Raw genomic sequence first — 15859 nt, 5'->3', positions numbered from 1 at the left:
AACGACATCTAATAATTTATTCAACTAAAACGACCTTAATTTTAATTAGACTAACAAAATATGAAATTTATATACATCCCTTTATAGACGATATGCAAAACTTAATTGCATTATTTATTTTAATTTATTTGACATTTGAGAATTATTCACCACTATAACAAATTTAATTGAAATTTATTTCACATTTGTAAATAATTATTCATTCCAGACGACCTCAATTTTCAAATCTATATTATATGTTTAATATAACGCTTAATAATCGGTTCTATTTGCTAATTGGATTTTTTAAAAATTACTAATTAAAAGGTTAAATAAATTAATTAAAAAGTTAAACTTTAAATGATTTAAAGACATTTATTTTAAATAAAAAAAAAGAAAAAATTTTCAAATATATGACTAAAATTCCTATAAAACGTTATATGAACAAAATTTTTTCTGCAAAATGTAATTTTAAAAAAAATTAATAAGAGAAAATTTTTTTTCTCTATTTTACTTGCTTATTACATTTTTAAAAACAATTTAATACATAAAAATAAATTTAATTAAAATTTTATTTATAAATTTTTTCATTTAACTCAATTTTTATTTGACAAAATTGATACGTAACGAAATTTTTGTTTTAACGAATTAATTTATAATAATTCATTAAATAAATAAATAATAGGTGATAAACAATAATAATAATAAAAATAATAATAATAATAAAAATAAACTTTATTTATTAAAATTATTAATTATTGTTTAACGACCAAATTTTGAGAATTAGCAAAATTTCTATTTTATCGAAATTCGTGTATTTAATCGAATTTTTTTAGATAAAATTTCCACTAAACGAAATTTTTGTTTTAACAAATTTATTTATAATAATAGATGATAAAAAAAATAATAATAATAAATAATAAAAATAAACTTTATTTATTAAAAACATTATTAATTATTGTTTAACGACAAAATTTTGAGAATTAGCAAAATTTCTATTTTATCGAATTTCGTGAATTTTTAACCGAATTTTTATTTGATAAAATTTCCACTAAACGAAATTTTTGTTTTAACGAATTAATTTATATTAATAGATGATAAACAATTATAATAATAATAATAAACTTTATTTATTAAGAAAATTATTAATTATTGTTTAACGACCAAATTTTGAGAATTAGCAAAATTTCTATTTTATCGAATTTCGTGAATTTTTAACCGAATTTTTATTTGATAAAATTTTCACTTAACGAAATTTTTGTTTTAACGAATTAATTTATAATAATAGATGATAAACAATTATAATAATAATAATAATAATAATAATAAACTTTATTTATTAAAATTTTTGTTGAACCAAATTTTGATTTAGTGAATTTTTAATCGAATTTTTATTTGATAAAATTTCCATTTAACGAAATTTTTGTTGTAACGAATTAATTTATAATAATAGATTATAAATAATAATAATAATAATAATAATAAATAAAAATAAACTTTAATTATTAAAATTTTTGTTGAACTAAATTTTGATTTAGTAAAATTTTTATTTTTGGAGAATCTAACATTGAAATTCAGTCAAATTGAAATGAACATTAATTAAAAACCAACTATTCAATGAATATTAAAATAGAAATAAATATAAATTAAATTAAATAAAAATTCTTTTTAATAAATATTCGATTAAGTCAAATTCTTTTTAATGAAAATTTCACATTAAAAAATTCAAGAAAACATATATTTACAGTGTGCAAAGAATTTTGTTCATAAAATGTTTTGAATTTCAGGTATATAATTTTTTTTTTGTTCATTTCAAAAATATTTCCAACAAAATTTTATGAAAATTCATATTAGCTTACCCAGTACACCATATTGTTGAGGAGTAAGTCGCACATCTCCATCTGGTCCACCAGGTATTGATGAAATAAGAGAAGCTCTATCGCTAATATGACTTCGTGTACTGGCTTCACTTCTTCTCGCCCATGAAACTTGTGAAACTGCATCTATAAAAATAACAAGAAATTTTAATACTGTTTGATAATTTAAAGCTAATTATTATTTTTAAATTGAAACTTTAATTATTTATTTTTCTAAAAGCATTTGAAAACTAGACTTTTTTTTATTTTAATAACAAAAAATAATTAATTTTTTATGTGATTTTAATAAAGAAAATTCTCAATTTAAAATCAAATTTACTTTAAAAATTAATAAATTTAAATTAAGTTTTAAATTAATTACTTTCAAATTTACAAATCCAAATTATAAGAAAAAAAAAAAACAAAATGTAACTAATATTTTTTTTACAATAACAAAAAAAAATTTCGCAACTGTTTTTTAGTAAACGAAAAAGTGTTATTTTAATTTACAATTTACTAAATTATAAATTTTCAGATTTGAGCGAAATTAATCAGAATTAGAATATTAAAATGTTAAATATTGGAAAAGGAAAATTAAATTTCCATTTTTCGTTGATAAATAATAAAAAAAAGCTGCGAATTTTTTTTATTTAAATCAACGGAATTAAAAAAATAATAGTAAATTACCAAAATTAGAAGCCTTCGAATTCATAAATCTATGTCTAGCATCTCTGATACTTTTACGTGATGAAGGCAAGGGGTGTCTTCTCCTTCTTTTCAAAAATTGTGCCAAACTTCCCAATAATAACGTTCCACCAGTAAAACAAATAATTAATATCTGAAAAAAATTAAATTCATTTAATAAAACATGCTTCGTGTTTACAATTTTTTTTTAATTATATATAAATATTGATATTTCAAATCATGTCAACTTGTAAAAAGAACATATTTAATAATAAGAAATTAAAAAATTTTTTACCAAATAATTATATAGCAAAAATTGTAATGTAATGTTAAATAATTTTTTACTTATATAAGAGATGTTTTTTTTTCTGAAAGATATAACCTAAAAATACTTTATAGGTTATACCTACCTTTTGTGTTTTCGAGAGATTAAACGATGGCATTGAAATCAAATAATGAGAATACAATTTTCCCAATACTTCATTTGCTTTGAAGAGTGACATTATTAAAAAAAAAGAATATTTTTTTAGTCTGTTTCCAAAAAGAAAAAAAATTATTGGAAAATAAAAAAAGAGACTAAATAATTTGATTACACCCTCTCATCTTCAATCACAACTGATATGATCACAACACACACTAATACAACTTTCCGCTGAATAAGGAACGAGCGGGAATTATGTTCCGAATTCCAAAAATACCGCGGGAACTAAATAAACCAATCGCGTACGTTTATTGTGACGATTTTTTCGCGCGTAAATAATCAAAACAAAAAAAAAAGTGATAAATAAAAATAATGGCCAGGGGTAGGGAGAATATGGATAAAATTTTAATTTGCTTTCTGTAATATTAAAAATATTTTTTCTAATTATTTAATTATAGAGTATTTTAATAATTTATTATAGTTTTAAATTAATTTTTTAATATTTGAAATGCAATTTCAAAAAATTGCAATTTCAAAAATTTTGGTTTTTAAATATAAATAATTTTTAAATAATATAAACAATTTAATGACACAAATATAAAATATAATATCGATGTGGTAAAAGGTGAAAAATTCACATAGTGACAGTGGATGAAATTCTATTAGAAGACAATAAAATTAACTTCTAATAGAATAAAAAATAAATCAGTACCTTGTTACAAAACCTGTAAGAATAAGATTAATAACCCTGCTCTAAATTTTTTAAATTATATAAATTTTATACTTTTTTTATGAACAATTTTTTATATTATTTAATTTTTTAAATTGAATATTCGAATAAAAAATTAATAAATGAGAGGTTTAAAAAAAACAATTTCTTTATGACAAATAATTTTTAAAATAAATTATTTTCTTGGGTATTGAAATGAAATTATATATAAAACGATTGAAGTAAATTTAAAAAACATTAATAATAAATAAATTAATAATAAAAAATCATTAATAATAAATAAATAAATTAATTGATTGATTAATTAATTTTCATCCATTGATATATGAAAAATATATACAAATCGTATAAATTATTAATATAATAAGTAAAATAATAAAATAATAAATTCAATAAGTAAAATTTTTTATATTATCAATAGACATTTTTTGCTTTAATAAAAAATTAAATTTTTTATTTACTTCATTGAGTAAAAAAAAATTAATTTAAAATTTACAATTTTCGCGAGCCAAGAAAATTTATACATCCTAATCTAAAAAAAAAAAAATAATTATGAAAAATAAACAACAAAAATCCACTTGTTAATTAAATAGATTAAATATTTAATTTTGCAATTTAAATTAAATGTTAATCGATTTAATTAACCGTCACTAAGGAAATTTTCTAAATTATTACAACCTGTCTACGCCACATCAATTTTTGAGACAGGAGGGACTTACTATTTGCTGACTCTAAAATGAAAAGGATTGTTGTAGCTCTGCTTTATCTCTGGACGATGAATATTATTCCTATCCTTTCTGTCCTTCCTTCCTTCTTTTTCTTTCTTCTTTTCTTCTTTTAAATTTTGAAGCACAACATTTTCACTAAATTTTAATTATTTTTTTTTAAACACGCACTGACTCAATATTGTTAAATTACTTAAATATTTGATATCACAAATTTTAAATCACACAACACTTACACTAAATTTTATTTGGATATTTTTAAACACGCACTGATTCTATATTATTAAATTATTTAAATGTTCGGTAGTTACAAATTACAATTATTTTTCAAAAATTAACGAAAATCCTTCTTTTATAATGATTAGAGCATTTTTAAAATTAAAATAAATAATTAATATCTTAATACGTTTAGAATTAGACTGGGGTTATCCATAAAGCATATGATACTTCAGGGGAGCTAGGGGGGGGAGAGGGTGTCAGCAAAATATCACGGCTATATGCTGAAAAAAATGGGAAAAATATCGCGATTTCCAAAAATATGTATCACCTGCTTTGTGGACGACTCCAATTCAATAGTTGATTTTAATTATAACTTTGCACAATATTATACAATTTCAATTAAATTTAATTTAATCACTGTTAACTTGAAGACATCAAATTAAATCCGTAAAGCGGATCAAAACGTTGCATCTTAATTTGATACCTTCAAGTTAACTGTGATTTAATTTAATTTAATGTAATTTAATTTAAATTTTAATTTAATAGAAATTTTTCATATATTATACTTTTATACCCGAAAAGCTATAATATAAGAAAAAAAAACCTCTAATATTTTTTTTGCAATCGTTATTTCAAGTAAATTTTAAACTTAATGATAAATATTAAATTTTTCCAAAAAAAAATTTAACGAAACTAATTACTAATAAATTGTAACGTCTACCCGCAATACTGAATATTTAGAAAATATTAGAATTATTGTTTTTTTATAAATTTGCAAATAAAAAATTAAATACATCAATTTATCACAACGATTTTAAAAACACGCACTGACTCAAAACAAAATTTCATAACGATTTAAAAAAACACGCACAGACTCGAAACATTATACATATTATTTTTTTTAGATTTTATTCACAAAATTTGTTTGAATAATTTTTTACTTCTTCTTTTGTCTAACGTCTGGCTCTAAAAATTAGAAATAAACAAATTATTAATTAAGAATAATTAATTCTTTAAATAAAATAGAATATTTAATAAATTATTAATTAACAATTTTAATTATTTAAATAAAATAGAATATTCAATAAATTAAAGTAAAGCAAGGTAAAATTTTAATTTAATCAATATTTAATTGAAATAATTTTTTATTTATATTTAATAATTTCATTGTGAGAATAAAAATTATGCGCATTAAATTCTAAAAAAAAATTCTATAATAGATTTTAGCTTACCATAATATTAAATTCCCTCCATCAATATAATATAATAATAATTTATTTCTGCCTATTTGGCCCAGAAACGAACTTGGTTTATATTTATCTTTTATTTAAATTCCCTCCATCAAATTATCCTGCTTTTTAAACTGATTGTTGACAGGATTTTTATTTTTGACTTTGTTGACCATCAAAGGAGAAAACTGAAAAATAAAATTTAATTGTAATTATAAACATAATATTAATTATACTGTATAAAAATTCGTAAAAAAAATATTAATGACCAATAATTAAACTAATTAAAAACTAACACCCAGGTTTTGTCTCAAGACCCAAATAATTATTATTTATTCCAAATAAAAAAGTTACTTGTTTTAAACAAATTTTTTTTTTATCTTAAATAAATGTAAATAAAATATTTTATACAAGAAAATATTTTTTTTTGTTAAGACAAACGTTTGTAAGAGAATATGATAATTTTCGTAAAGTTTACAATAGAACAAATATAAAAAAAATATATTATAATAATAATAATTACAATATATATAAAATTACATTACTTTAGAATAGATGGAAAAACTAAATTTTGTATAAAACCTATTATCTTTCTATTCGCTTGAATTTATTTCAATTTGCATATTTTTATTCAACATAACCTCAAATTGTATTTTTAAAATAAAACAAAGATTTTCGAAATATAAAAAAGACATTTTTTAAATTTAATCTATAAATTAATTTAATTATCAAATTTAATCGAGATCGTTGGTAGTTTTTTTTTTAGGAAAAAAACAAAAATAAAAATAATACTATTTTAAATCTCAAATATATTAAATTATAAATTTATTATATTTAATAAATTATATTATAAATTGGTATAGAAACATATATTTCGAAAATTATTTTATAAAATTAATAAACACTCACAATTTTAATTTATTTCCTCAAAAGAAAAAAACCAACGCCGGGCAGAAGATAGTCTTCAAGTTATTTATCTCCGGAGATCCCTCCTCTAGGTTAGAATCCCCAAAAAAAAAATTTCGGAAATAAACCTTTACAAGGAGACCGGGTTCAAATAACTCAAATTTCTCTTCTTGCTACCGGAAGCTGACTTTTCTGCAAAAATTATGATAAAGCGAATCTTGCTTTTTAGTGGCCATCAACGGAGCTGAAACATAAAAAATGAATAATTTAATTAGCAGTAGTTTAACCTAAAAAAAAATTAAGAATCAAAATAAATTTTTCATCCTATGAACCAGTTATACAAATTGCAACTTTATGCCAAGAACGTTAATATTTTTAACGAGAATCCTAACCTCAAATTATTATTGCTATACATAAAACCAAAAAACAGTATTTCAATTATGAAAATTTGCGAAAAATTGTTCGAAATTTTTTACATTTGAGAACACGTTACTTATAATTATACGACAAATAATGTTTCATCCAAAAAAGAAAAAACCGCTTTGCGACAATCATATATATTTATATTTTATCAATAATTAACTAGCTAATTATAATGTTATTATAGAAAATGTGACGCCCTAAATTGAAAGAACAAATAAAAAAAAGTTTTCTCAAAAAAACTCACCATTTATACGAGAAATTAGTGAAAAACACAGGAGACGCCAAGAACACTGACAAAAATTTGCAACGAGAATCAACAGTAAGAAAAGAAATGCTCTGATTGGCTGAATGCATAAATGGCGGTTTCGTTAAAATGTTCAGTGCTGACACCTATCGTCTGTTTATGGAATTGATAATATAGTTCCCTGTATTACCATCATAAATACGTATTCTCATTGGTCATTTCAAATAGGCGGCAAAATTTAAATTATATAATTTACAGTAAAAAATATTAAAAAGATGAAAAATAATTTTTAAACAAGTAAAAAAAGACAAAATTAATTTTACATTACTAAACTGTTTAAAAACTTAAAATTGCTATTGAATAATCTAACAATAAATCCTGCGATTTTTCTAGATGATTAAATTTGAATTATAATATAACATTATAATTAATAAAATTATAATTATAAAATACATTTTGTATTTTAAATATTTACAATTAACGAAGCAAATATTTTTTAATTAATAATTACTGTATATTTAACATTTATTATTATTTAAAATTTACTGTTGAATTAATTTTTAGAAAATTTATTTATAACATTTAATATGCAAAAATGTTAATAATAATAATAATTAATAAAAAATAGTTTTTTAACGACCCTAATAATTAATAATAATAGAATTATTTTCTATTAATTTGTAATTTAGATATTTCTATGATTTTGTTAAAAAAAATACATTTTAGCGAGAAAATAAATTTTATTACATTTATATTAATTAATTAATATCATTAAAATAATTAACTAATTCATTTAAATGCACAGGCATAATGATAAAATATTTTTTATGTATATTTAACCTCAAAATTGCAAATGGAGGTTAAAAAAATTGTTTTTTTATTCATTAAAATTAACACAGCTCATTAAATAAATTTTATATTTGTTTCAATTGTTTAACATATTTTTTTTACGATCCTAACCTCAAATTTTATTTCGAAAATTATTTATTAAATTCTCACCAAAAGTAATTTCCTCCAACGAAGACGACCAACATCAGTTAGAAGATAGTCTTCAAGTCATTTTTCCACGGAGATCCCTCCTCTAGGTTAGAATCGAAAAAAATTTTTTTTTGAAAATAACTTTTATACAAGGAGACCGAGTTTTAATGACTTGAATTTCTCCTCAACTGGAAAAGTTGGATTTTCTCGCAATTGTTGATTGTTAACCAAAGGAGAGAAGCTGAAAATGAGAAATTTAATAATTAAATCACTACTCTATGTAAAAAATTTCAAAGAAAAAATGAGAGCAAAAATGACTACATTTTTAACAATGTTGTACAATGGCCGCAATCTTGAAAAATGGCATTTTTGCAAAATAATCTCAACAATTTGCAAATTTTTCACAGCAATCATAACCTATATGTATCGTCACAATAAAAAAAATTTACTTTCACTGCAAGAAACCGAAAATTATTACGATTATTTTACCTTTGGAGAAAATTACAATAAAAAAAAAAAAAAAAATTACAAAAAGAGAAATTTTACGATTTTCTTATATTTTGCCAATTATTCATCACTTGGATGCAATATTTTATTAGAAAATATGTCGATTTCGACATAATGAATGGATGAGACAAATATATTTTCAAAAAACTTACCATTTTTTGGTGATAAATGTGGAAAATAAGAACCGACGCCACAAAGTGAAAAATATTCGACAAGAAGTGAAGGGATAAATACAGGAGTACTCTGATTGGCTGAATGCATTATTTGGCGCGAATATCAAGTTCCCAGAGTCGTCATCTAGTGGCAGTTTATAGAACTCTCCCCTACATTATCGGTTAAAACTCTCATTCCTATTGGTCACCTGAAACAAGCGGGAAAAGGATTTGAATTTAAAAAAAGGTTAAATTTTAACTTGGAAATTAATAATTATAAATAATTGAATAAAATAAATAATTTATCGTAAATGATAGTAATAATTTACTATTAATGATTAATAATTCATTAATAATAATAATAATTAATAAATTAATAATGATTCATTATTAACAATAATAATTTTTATTTTATTATCAAAAGTTTTTAGTAGCAGAAAAAATTCTTTATTTCTACTATCGAAAATTTATTTAAAAATAAAAATGCGTAATAATTATTATTACATTTTTCGCATTGTATAATTTAATAAATAAATATTATGTATAAATAATATTTAATAAATAATTGATAAAAAAAAATGTTTAGTAATTATTAACATTATTTATAATTATTATTTCATTAATATTATAATTATTATATTTATAATATTATTAATAACAAAATGTTAATAAAATATTATATTATAATAAATTAATACATTATTTTTATAATTATTAAAATGTGTTTAAGTTAAAAAACAAAAGTTGTCAGAACTGTAATTTTTAATTTTATCTCAAATTAGTAATGACAACAAAGTAATAAGAAAAATTGCGTATATTATTTGTTTCTTTTGTCTTAGGTATCAACAATAATTTTAATCCGCATTTGAAAAAAAAAATTATAGCGGAATGACATTAATTTGTCTTGTCGAGAAATATAATAATATTTATATAAAGAAAATGAAAAATCGACCTTATATAATATAAGCACTTTTGTACACAATGAGGCTTGACTCAGTCGAAAATTAGTTGTTTTTTTTTGTAACATGATAAAAATTGTGTAATCTCCATCATCTCATTTACATTTACTATAAATCTGTCTGTAACAGGCGTAACTCCTTTTGTTATGAATGCACTGGGGAATGTATTCTTGGCTGTGCAGGAGATGTCATTGATCTATTTACTCTTAGCGATTGTTCACGTCGACATTCCTCCTCTTGTTTTTGTAATTGTTCTTTGAAAACTAAAAGTTCTCTCGTTCGTTGATAAACAGGATCCTATTTGAATATTTTTTTTTTTTTATTTTCATGCAATTTTATATTCTTACAATTAAAATTATGGGAATTAAAATATTCTACTTAAATATAAATAATTTTTTTTAAAATTATTATTCATTTTTTTAAATTAAATTTTTTCTTTGATTTATGTTGCAATTTATTAAATTAGAAAAATAAAATTTGTTTTTGTCACAAACCTGCTGTCGCATACTGGGATTCCATCTGCAATAGAGACTTTTCCAAAGTTTAATGTAACGCATACTGGCAACTGGCATAACCATCAATTGACAATGAGGTCCTGCCCAATAAAGTGGATTTTGATATTGCGATAATTGGCTATTAATATAAGACCACAAGGAAACAGTTTTTTCCTTTACTTTTTCTTGAACTCGTTCACGTTCACTGTAATTAAAATATAATTCTACATGAAAAATAGAATTTTAATTTCCAATAAATAAAATTTAAATTGTAATTTTTTAATTAAAATTAATTTTTATAAAATAAATACAAAAAAGTGGAAAAAAATTAAATTTTCTGTTAAAAAAAAAAAAAAAAAAACTGAAAGGATCGAGAACAGTACCTATTAAATAAAAACGTGCCAAATCTACAGGAATAGAGATGATCAAGAATTGTGATAAGAAAATGTTCATTGAATTGAAATGCATTTGGAAATTCTTGTGTTATTTGCCAGACACAATCGATAAATTGCAAAAATACTGGCGATCGATCGGCATCACTGTGATGTTCATCACCGTGTCCAATTCTCTGTAATAGAAAAATAATTGTTAAATCAATAACAATAACATTAATAACATTATAAATAATAAAAAATAAATTTAAAAAATTAGTATCGCTAACAATTGAATTTTAATTTGTAATTTTCAATTATAACATCTTACGTGTTGGAATTTATGACCAAAACTCAGCCATTCTTTTTCAATCAGCACTTCGAAGCCTTTGATCGTTCGATAATATGGATCGAGCATCAACATTGCCAAAGCCGTCAACTGCAAAAAATTGTGAATTATAAAAATTTTAATTTAATAAATATTTTTCAAAAACTTCAATACATTAGTCAATTGTTTCTTCTTTTCTAATTCGAAATATTTTTATTTAAAAAATTTTTAGTCAATTCCAAATAATATTACAAATTAAATTATTAAATTACCTATTACTATTCAATTACCTAATTATTTTATTTTTTTTATTTAATTTGAGATTATTTTAAATAGAAATAAATTAAATTACAGAATTAAATAAAAATAAATAAATAAAAAAAAATTAATTAATTAAAATAAGTCTATTATATTTAAAAAAAATTGAAAAAATTTGTTATGTTAATTATAAATTTATTATGCTAATTAAAAATTAATTTTAAACTAAAGTGGAATTATTTTCCATACCAAGATTTTATTCTTTGATTCAAAATAATTATAATATAAAACAATAAAATAATTAAATGGACATTAAAAGGACAAGTGTAAATTTAACGTTCCTGTAAAATTAAAAGAAAAAATATTTAAAAAAAAAATGAATTACCTGTAGTGATCTGTCCCAACCATCGGAACAATGAACCATCACCGAAGTCTTGTGATTCTCAACTTTTTCGACTATACGAACTGCCCCTGCGAGAATATACTTTATGTGTTTCAACCACACAGTTGATTCAATTCCAGATAACCATCTGGCCTCATCAATATTAGGGAAACACAATTCTATAAAAAAAATTTCATTATAAATTTTTTTTTTTAAATTACAAAAAAAATTCAAAATTAATAACAACAATAATATTACAATAATTGTAAATTTACAAAGGAATTAAAATAAATGTCAATTTTTAACAAAATTAAACATTTTTTTTTATAGAAAATATTTTACCAACAAAATAGAAAAAGGGATAAATAAAAAAATTAAATAATTTTAATAAATTAATAAAATAAATATTATTTTAATAAAAGAGGCGAAAAGTAAATAAAAACACGAATAAACAGAAAGACAGAAAAAAATTTTAAATAAATAAAAAAAAAAAAATAATGCAAACATTTTATATTTAAAAAAATTATAAATATTAACCTTTCAGTTTTCGGAGACTTTCCCTCATCACATGAATATTATGAATATCCAAAAAGACAAGTTCGGCATTTTGATAAGCGTCCTCACTCTCATAACCACCGCCTCTCGCTTTATTTGCAATTGCATTTGGCATTGGCCTCGCATCCAATATAAACAATTTATGACTCTGAGCGTTCGCGTCCATTATCAATTGAATATAACGTTCATCTTCGCGACTACGTTTACCACCAACGCCAACAAGTGGCTGTGCACAACGCGTCAATGTCGCTTGACTCTCAGGATGAATCCACGCCAAAACTGGTAAACGACCGCGACTTCTAAAAGCCGCCGATGCTTGTAAATCTTCATCAGTTGCAGCTGCCGGCACCGCCAATACCGCCGGATAACTATCACAAAGTGTAAAACTGTCATTGATTTTCGTTATTTTCCACATATCATTATTCACTCCCTGCAAAAAAAAAATAATTTTTTTAAAATTTAGTAAAATTAATTTTTTACTAAATTTTAGTAAAAAAATTATTACCATTCGTTTAAGTTCGGCGATTGGTTCATAAACATGCCATCCATTTTCCGGAAATGTTTCCGAATATTCAAATGCAAATAATGGCATTTTTTTTGAAACAGGAAACGAATATTGTTGTAATTTTTCAAAAACATTTCGCCGTGAATGATTCTCTTGCTTATGGGCAAACCTTAAATTACGCATATCCTTGCAAAAAATTTCAATTCCATAGGAATTTTCACCACGGCTCGATGCACCGCCAACTTTTTCAATTCGACTAACAACTCCCAATGGCATTTCAATAATGTAAGGCGGTTCACGATCGGTACTACGAAAATGAAGTCTATAATTTGTAACACTGAGACATCCACGCGCTGGACCAGAATATGGACAAATATAAGTCACTTCACGTGCACCACCGCGCATTCTTTCACCATTTAAAAGCGGTGGTCCTGCCTCAACAGTCGTCAAATTCTAATAAAACAATTTAATAATAAATATTATAATTATAAAAAATATAAATAATAATAAATTCAATAACATAATACTTTTTATTAATAATAATTATATTAATTTTAATAATATTAATTATAATATTAATAATAGTTATATTATAATAATATTATTAATAATTATATGAATTGTAGTAATTTTCAAAATTACATTCGCTAATTAGAAAGATTTCGAAACAATATTGCAAATGTCAAATATAATTAATTTGTAAGAAAGAAACGAATATACAAGCCTCGGATCGACTTTAAGGTACAAAAAAAGTCGATTTATATTCCAAAAAAAGTCGAAAAAATCGATTTTTTATTTTAACAAAAATATTTTACAGATTTTTAAATAAATTTTTTTTTTAATAATACTTTTGAAATAGTTAAAGATGAAATTTTTAGAAATAATTGAATTTTAAAAGATTTTGTTAATTTTCAGACAATAATTAAATCTTACAGAACTAAAAATAATTCATCAAATAATTTCAGATAACATTTTTTAAATGTAATTGAATTTTCAAAGATTTGCAATTTAAATTTTTAAAATTAATTGAACTTCAAGTGATTTTTAATTAAAATTTTTTGATGATATTTATTGAATTTTAATTGATTTTGAATTTAAATTTTCTGGTAATAATTGAATTTTATTTGATTTTAAATTGAAAATTTGGAAAATAATTGAATTTTAAAAGATTTTGAATTGAAAATTTTGAAAATAATTAAATTTTCTTTGATTTTGAATTGAAATTTTGGGTAATAATTGAATTTTAGTTGATTTTGAATTGAAATTTTTGAAAATAATTAAATTTTATTTGATTTTGAATTAAAAATTTTTGGTAATTTTATTTGATATTTTTTTAAAATTATAAACAATTATTAAATTTCATAAAAATTTTAATTGAAAATTAATTTAAAATAATTGAATTTGTGATGAATTTCATTAAAATTATTAAAAATAATTAATTTAGTGAAGAATTTTAGTTAAAAATTTGTTAAATAATTGAAATAAAGAAGATACAAAGAAGATCTGCATTTTATACTAAAAAAATATATATATATATTTTATTTAAAAAAATTTTTTTTAAATGTAAAAAAAAGTCGAAATAGTCGCATTTTATTAAAATAAGTCGAAAAAAGTCGTATTTTTGAAAAAAAGTCGGAAACAGTCGAAAAAGTCGTATAATCCGAGGCCTGCTAACACTTTCATAAATTAAAATTATACTTATTACTACTTTTATAGAATAAAAATAATTCAAATGAAAAATCAGACAACAAAAACAATCTATTTTACAGTAAATAAAATTCGGGAAATAAAAAAAAAAAATTCTAAAAAAAAACAAATAAAACAAATAATGTTTTTGAAATAATTTTTACCAGCTCAACTACTTCTTGACTTTCTTTTTTTGTCTCTAAAGCGGAAACAATATTATTATCAGTTGAAGTTGAGCTTGTGGAAAAGCTTTTAGAGTGAGATGCCTTTTCCCAACTCTCCTAATGTTAGCATGTAAATTACAAAACGTAAAATTAGTTTCCAAAAATTTAACCACTAATTAATATATTAGTAAATTTTTTTTTTAATTAATTTTTTTTTAAATTAGTTTTTTAAAATATTATATTGTAAACAAAAATCTTACCGATTCTTGCCCCATTTTCGAGTTTAGAGAACTACTTTTGCTGTCCGTATTGAGAGAATCTGAACTTGCATTTTTCGAATTATTCTGATCCACATTCAATAATTCAACACTCGATTTTTTCTCCATTATTATCGTCCAAAATAACAATTGTCAATTGTATTAAAATATCATTGTCTTCTCTATATATATAAATATTTATATCTGAAAACACGAATTATCAATAAAAATACAAGATAAAAATATTTTATGTCATATATATTATAAAATATTAATATTAAAAAGCAAATAGTATTTTTCTCTATTTTTTCAATTTGTGAATAATAAATACAAAAAATTAGAAATAAAACATTATTTATCAGCATTTTGTTTTTGTCAAAACATTTTCTGGGTGTGGATTAGTGAAAACTGTCAACATAACCTTAAAATTTAAAACGTCAAACTAAAATATTTTTGTACATTCTAGTATAAAATAAATAATAACAATATTTTTTTCGTATCAATAATAGAATTATTAATTTAAATATACATATATAGATATTTAAATATTTGTGAGTAGAAACATAATGTTAAATATTAATTTTAATATTGTGTCAATTAACGGTGTACAATTAACAAAAGCCACGCCCAGAAAATTAAATATATACCTCTTTATAAACAACATATATAAATTAATTTCAAGACTATTTTATCAAAATAAAACATTTACTATTTACCAAATTTAATGACAGGTTTTTAATTGTTTTTTTATAATGTAAAACATGTTTGTTAGTTACGTTACGGTATTGTCAACCATGTCAGCAATTACAGGTGTTTCCAAGTCATGACACTTGTTATTGCGCATGCG

At 21.5% G+C, this 15859-nt stretch overlaps 2 protein-coding genes across 4 annotated transcripts in view; both read right to left on the bottom strand.

Annotated features, from left to right (window-relative positions):
• LOC127285226 (mitoguardin) overlaps window positions 1-3163 on the bottom strand; it is a 43198-nt gene extending 40035 nt beyond the window's left edge. Inside the window, exons 1-3 of the mRNA XM_051311122.1 lie at window positions 2930-3163; window positions 2523-2673; window positions 1839-1982 (exon numbers count right to left, since the gene is read on the bottom strand). Of these exons, the coding sequence (XP_051167079.1) occupies window positions 1839-1982; window positions 2523-2673; window positions 2930-3022 (388 nt within the window). The 5' untranslated portion in view covers window positions 3023-3163. The remainder of the gene's footprint in view (window positions 1-1838; window positions 1983-2522; window positions 2674-2929) is intronic.
• Window positions 3164-9849: 6686 nt separating this feature from the next.
• LOC127285224 (myotubularin-related protein 2) lies at window positions 9850-15845 on the bottom strand. 3 transcript variants are annotated; one of them, XM_051311117.1, is made up of 10 exons: window positions 15729-15845; window positions 15016-15216; window positions 14756-14872; window positions 12906-13358; window positions 12383-12830; window positions 11849-12024; window positions 11209-11316; window positions 10890-11074; window positions 10507-10711; window positions 9850-10309 (listed from the first exon to the last, which is right to left on the bottom strand). In XM_051311117.1, exons 2-10 carry the CDS (start codon window positions 15139-15141, stop codon window positions 10157-10159), a joined length of 1971 nt encoding a protein of 656 aa, XP_051167074.1. In that variant the 5' UTR covers window positions 15142-15216; window positions 15729-15845; the 3' UTR covers window positions 9850-10156. The 3 variants fall into 3 exon arrangements, with proteins under 3 accessions (XP_051167074.1, XP_051167073.1, XP_051167075.1); XM_051311116.1 differs by having other exon boundaries at window positions 15660-15805; XM_051311118.1 differs by lacking the exon at window positions 14756-14872 and having other exon boundaries at window positions 15660-15803.
• Between the last annotated feature and the right edge of the window lie 14 nt (window positions 15846-15859).

The sequence above is a fragment of the Leptopilina boulardi genome, unplaced genomic scaffold, assembly GCF_019393585.1.
Source record: "Leptopilina boulardi isolate dan_hultmark-lab unplaced genomic scaffold, ZJU_Lbou_2.1 LbouV2_330, whole genome shotgun sequence".
Lineage (NCBI taxonomy): Eukaryota > Metazoa > Arthropoda > Insecta > Hymenoptera > Figitidae > Leptopilina > Leptopilina boulardi.
The sequence above is the reverse complement of the archived record's forward strand: the minus strand, read 5'-3'. Positions and strand labels throughout refer to the sequence as shown.

Bases quoted from the DNA above. Each gene is read 5' to 3' on its own strand.
- LOC127285224 (XM_051311117.1), bottom strand. From the start codon at position 15,141: ATGGAGAAAAAATCGAGTGTTGAATTATTGAATGTGGATCAGAATAAT. The intron at 12,831-12,905 runs GTAATAATTTTT...TTTTTTTTGCAG, and splicing joins TCGCCGAACTTAAACGAATG to GGAGTGAATAATGATATGTG. The intron at 10,310-10,506 runs GTTTGTGACAAA...ATATTCAAATAG, and splicing joins ATCCCAGTATGCGACAGCAG to GATCCTGTTTATCAACGAAC.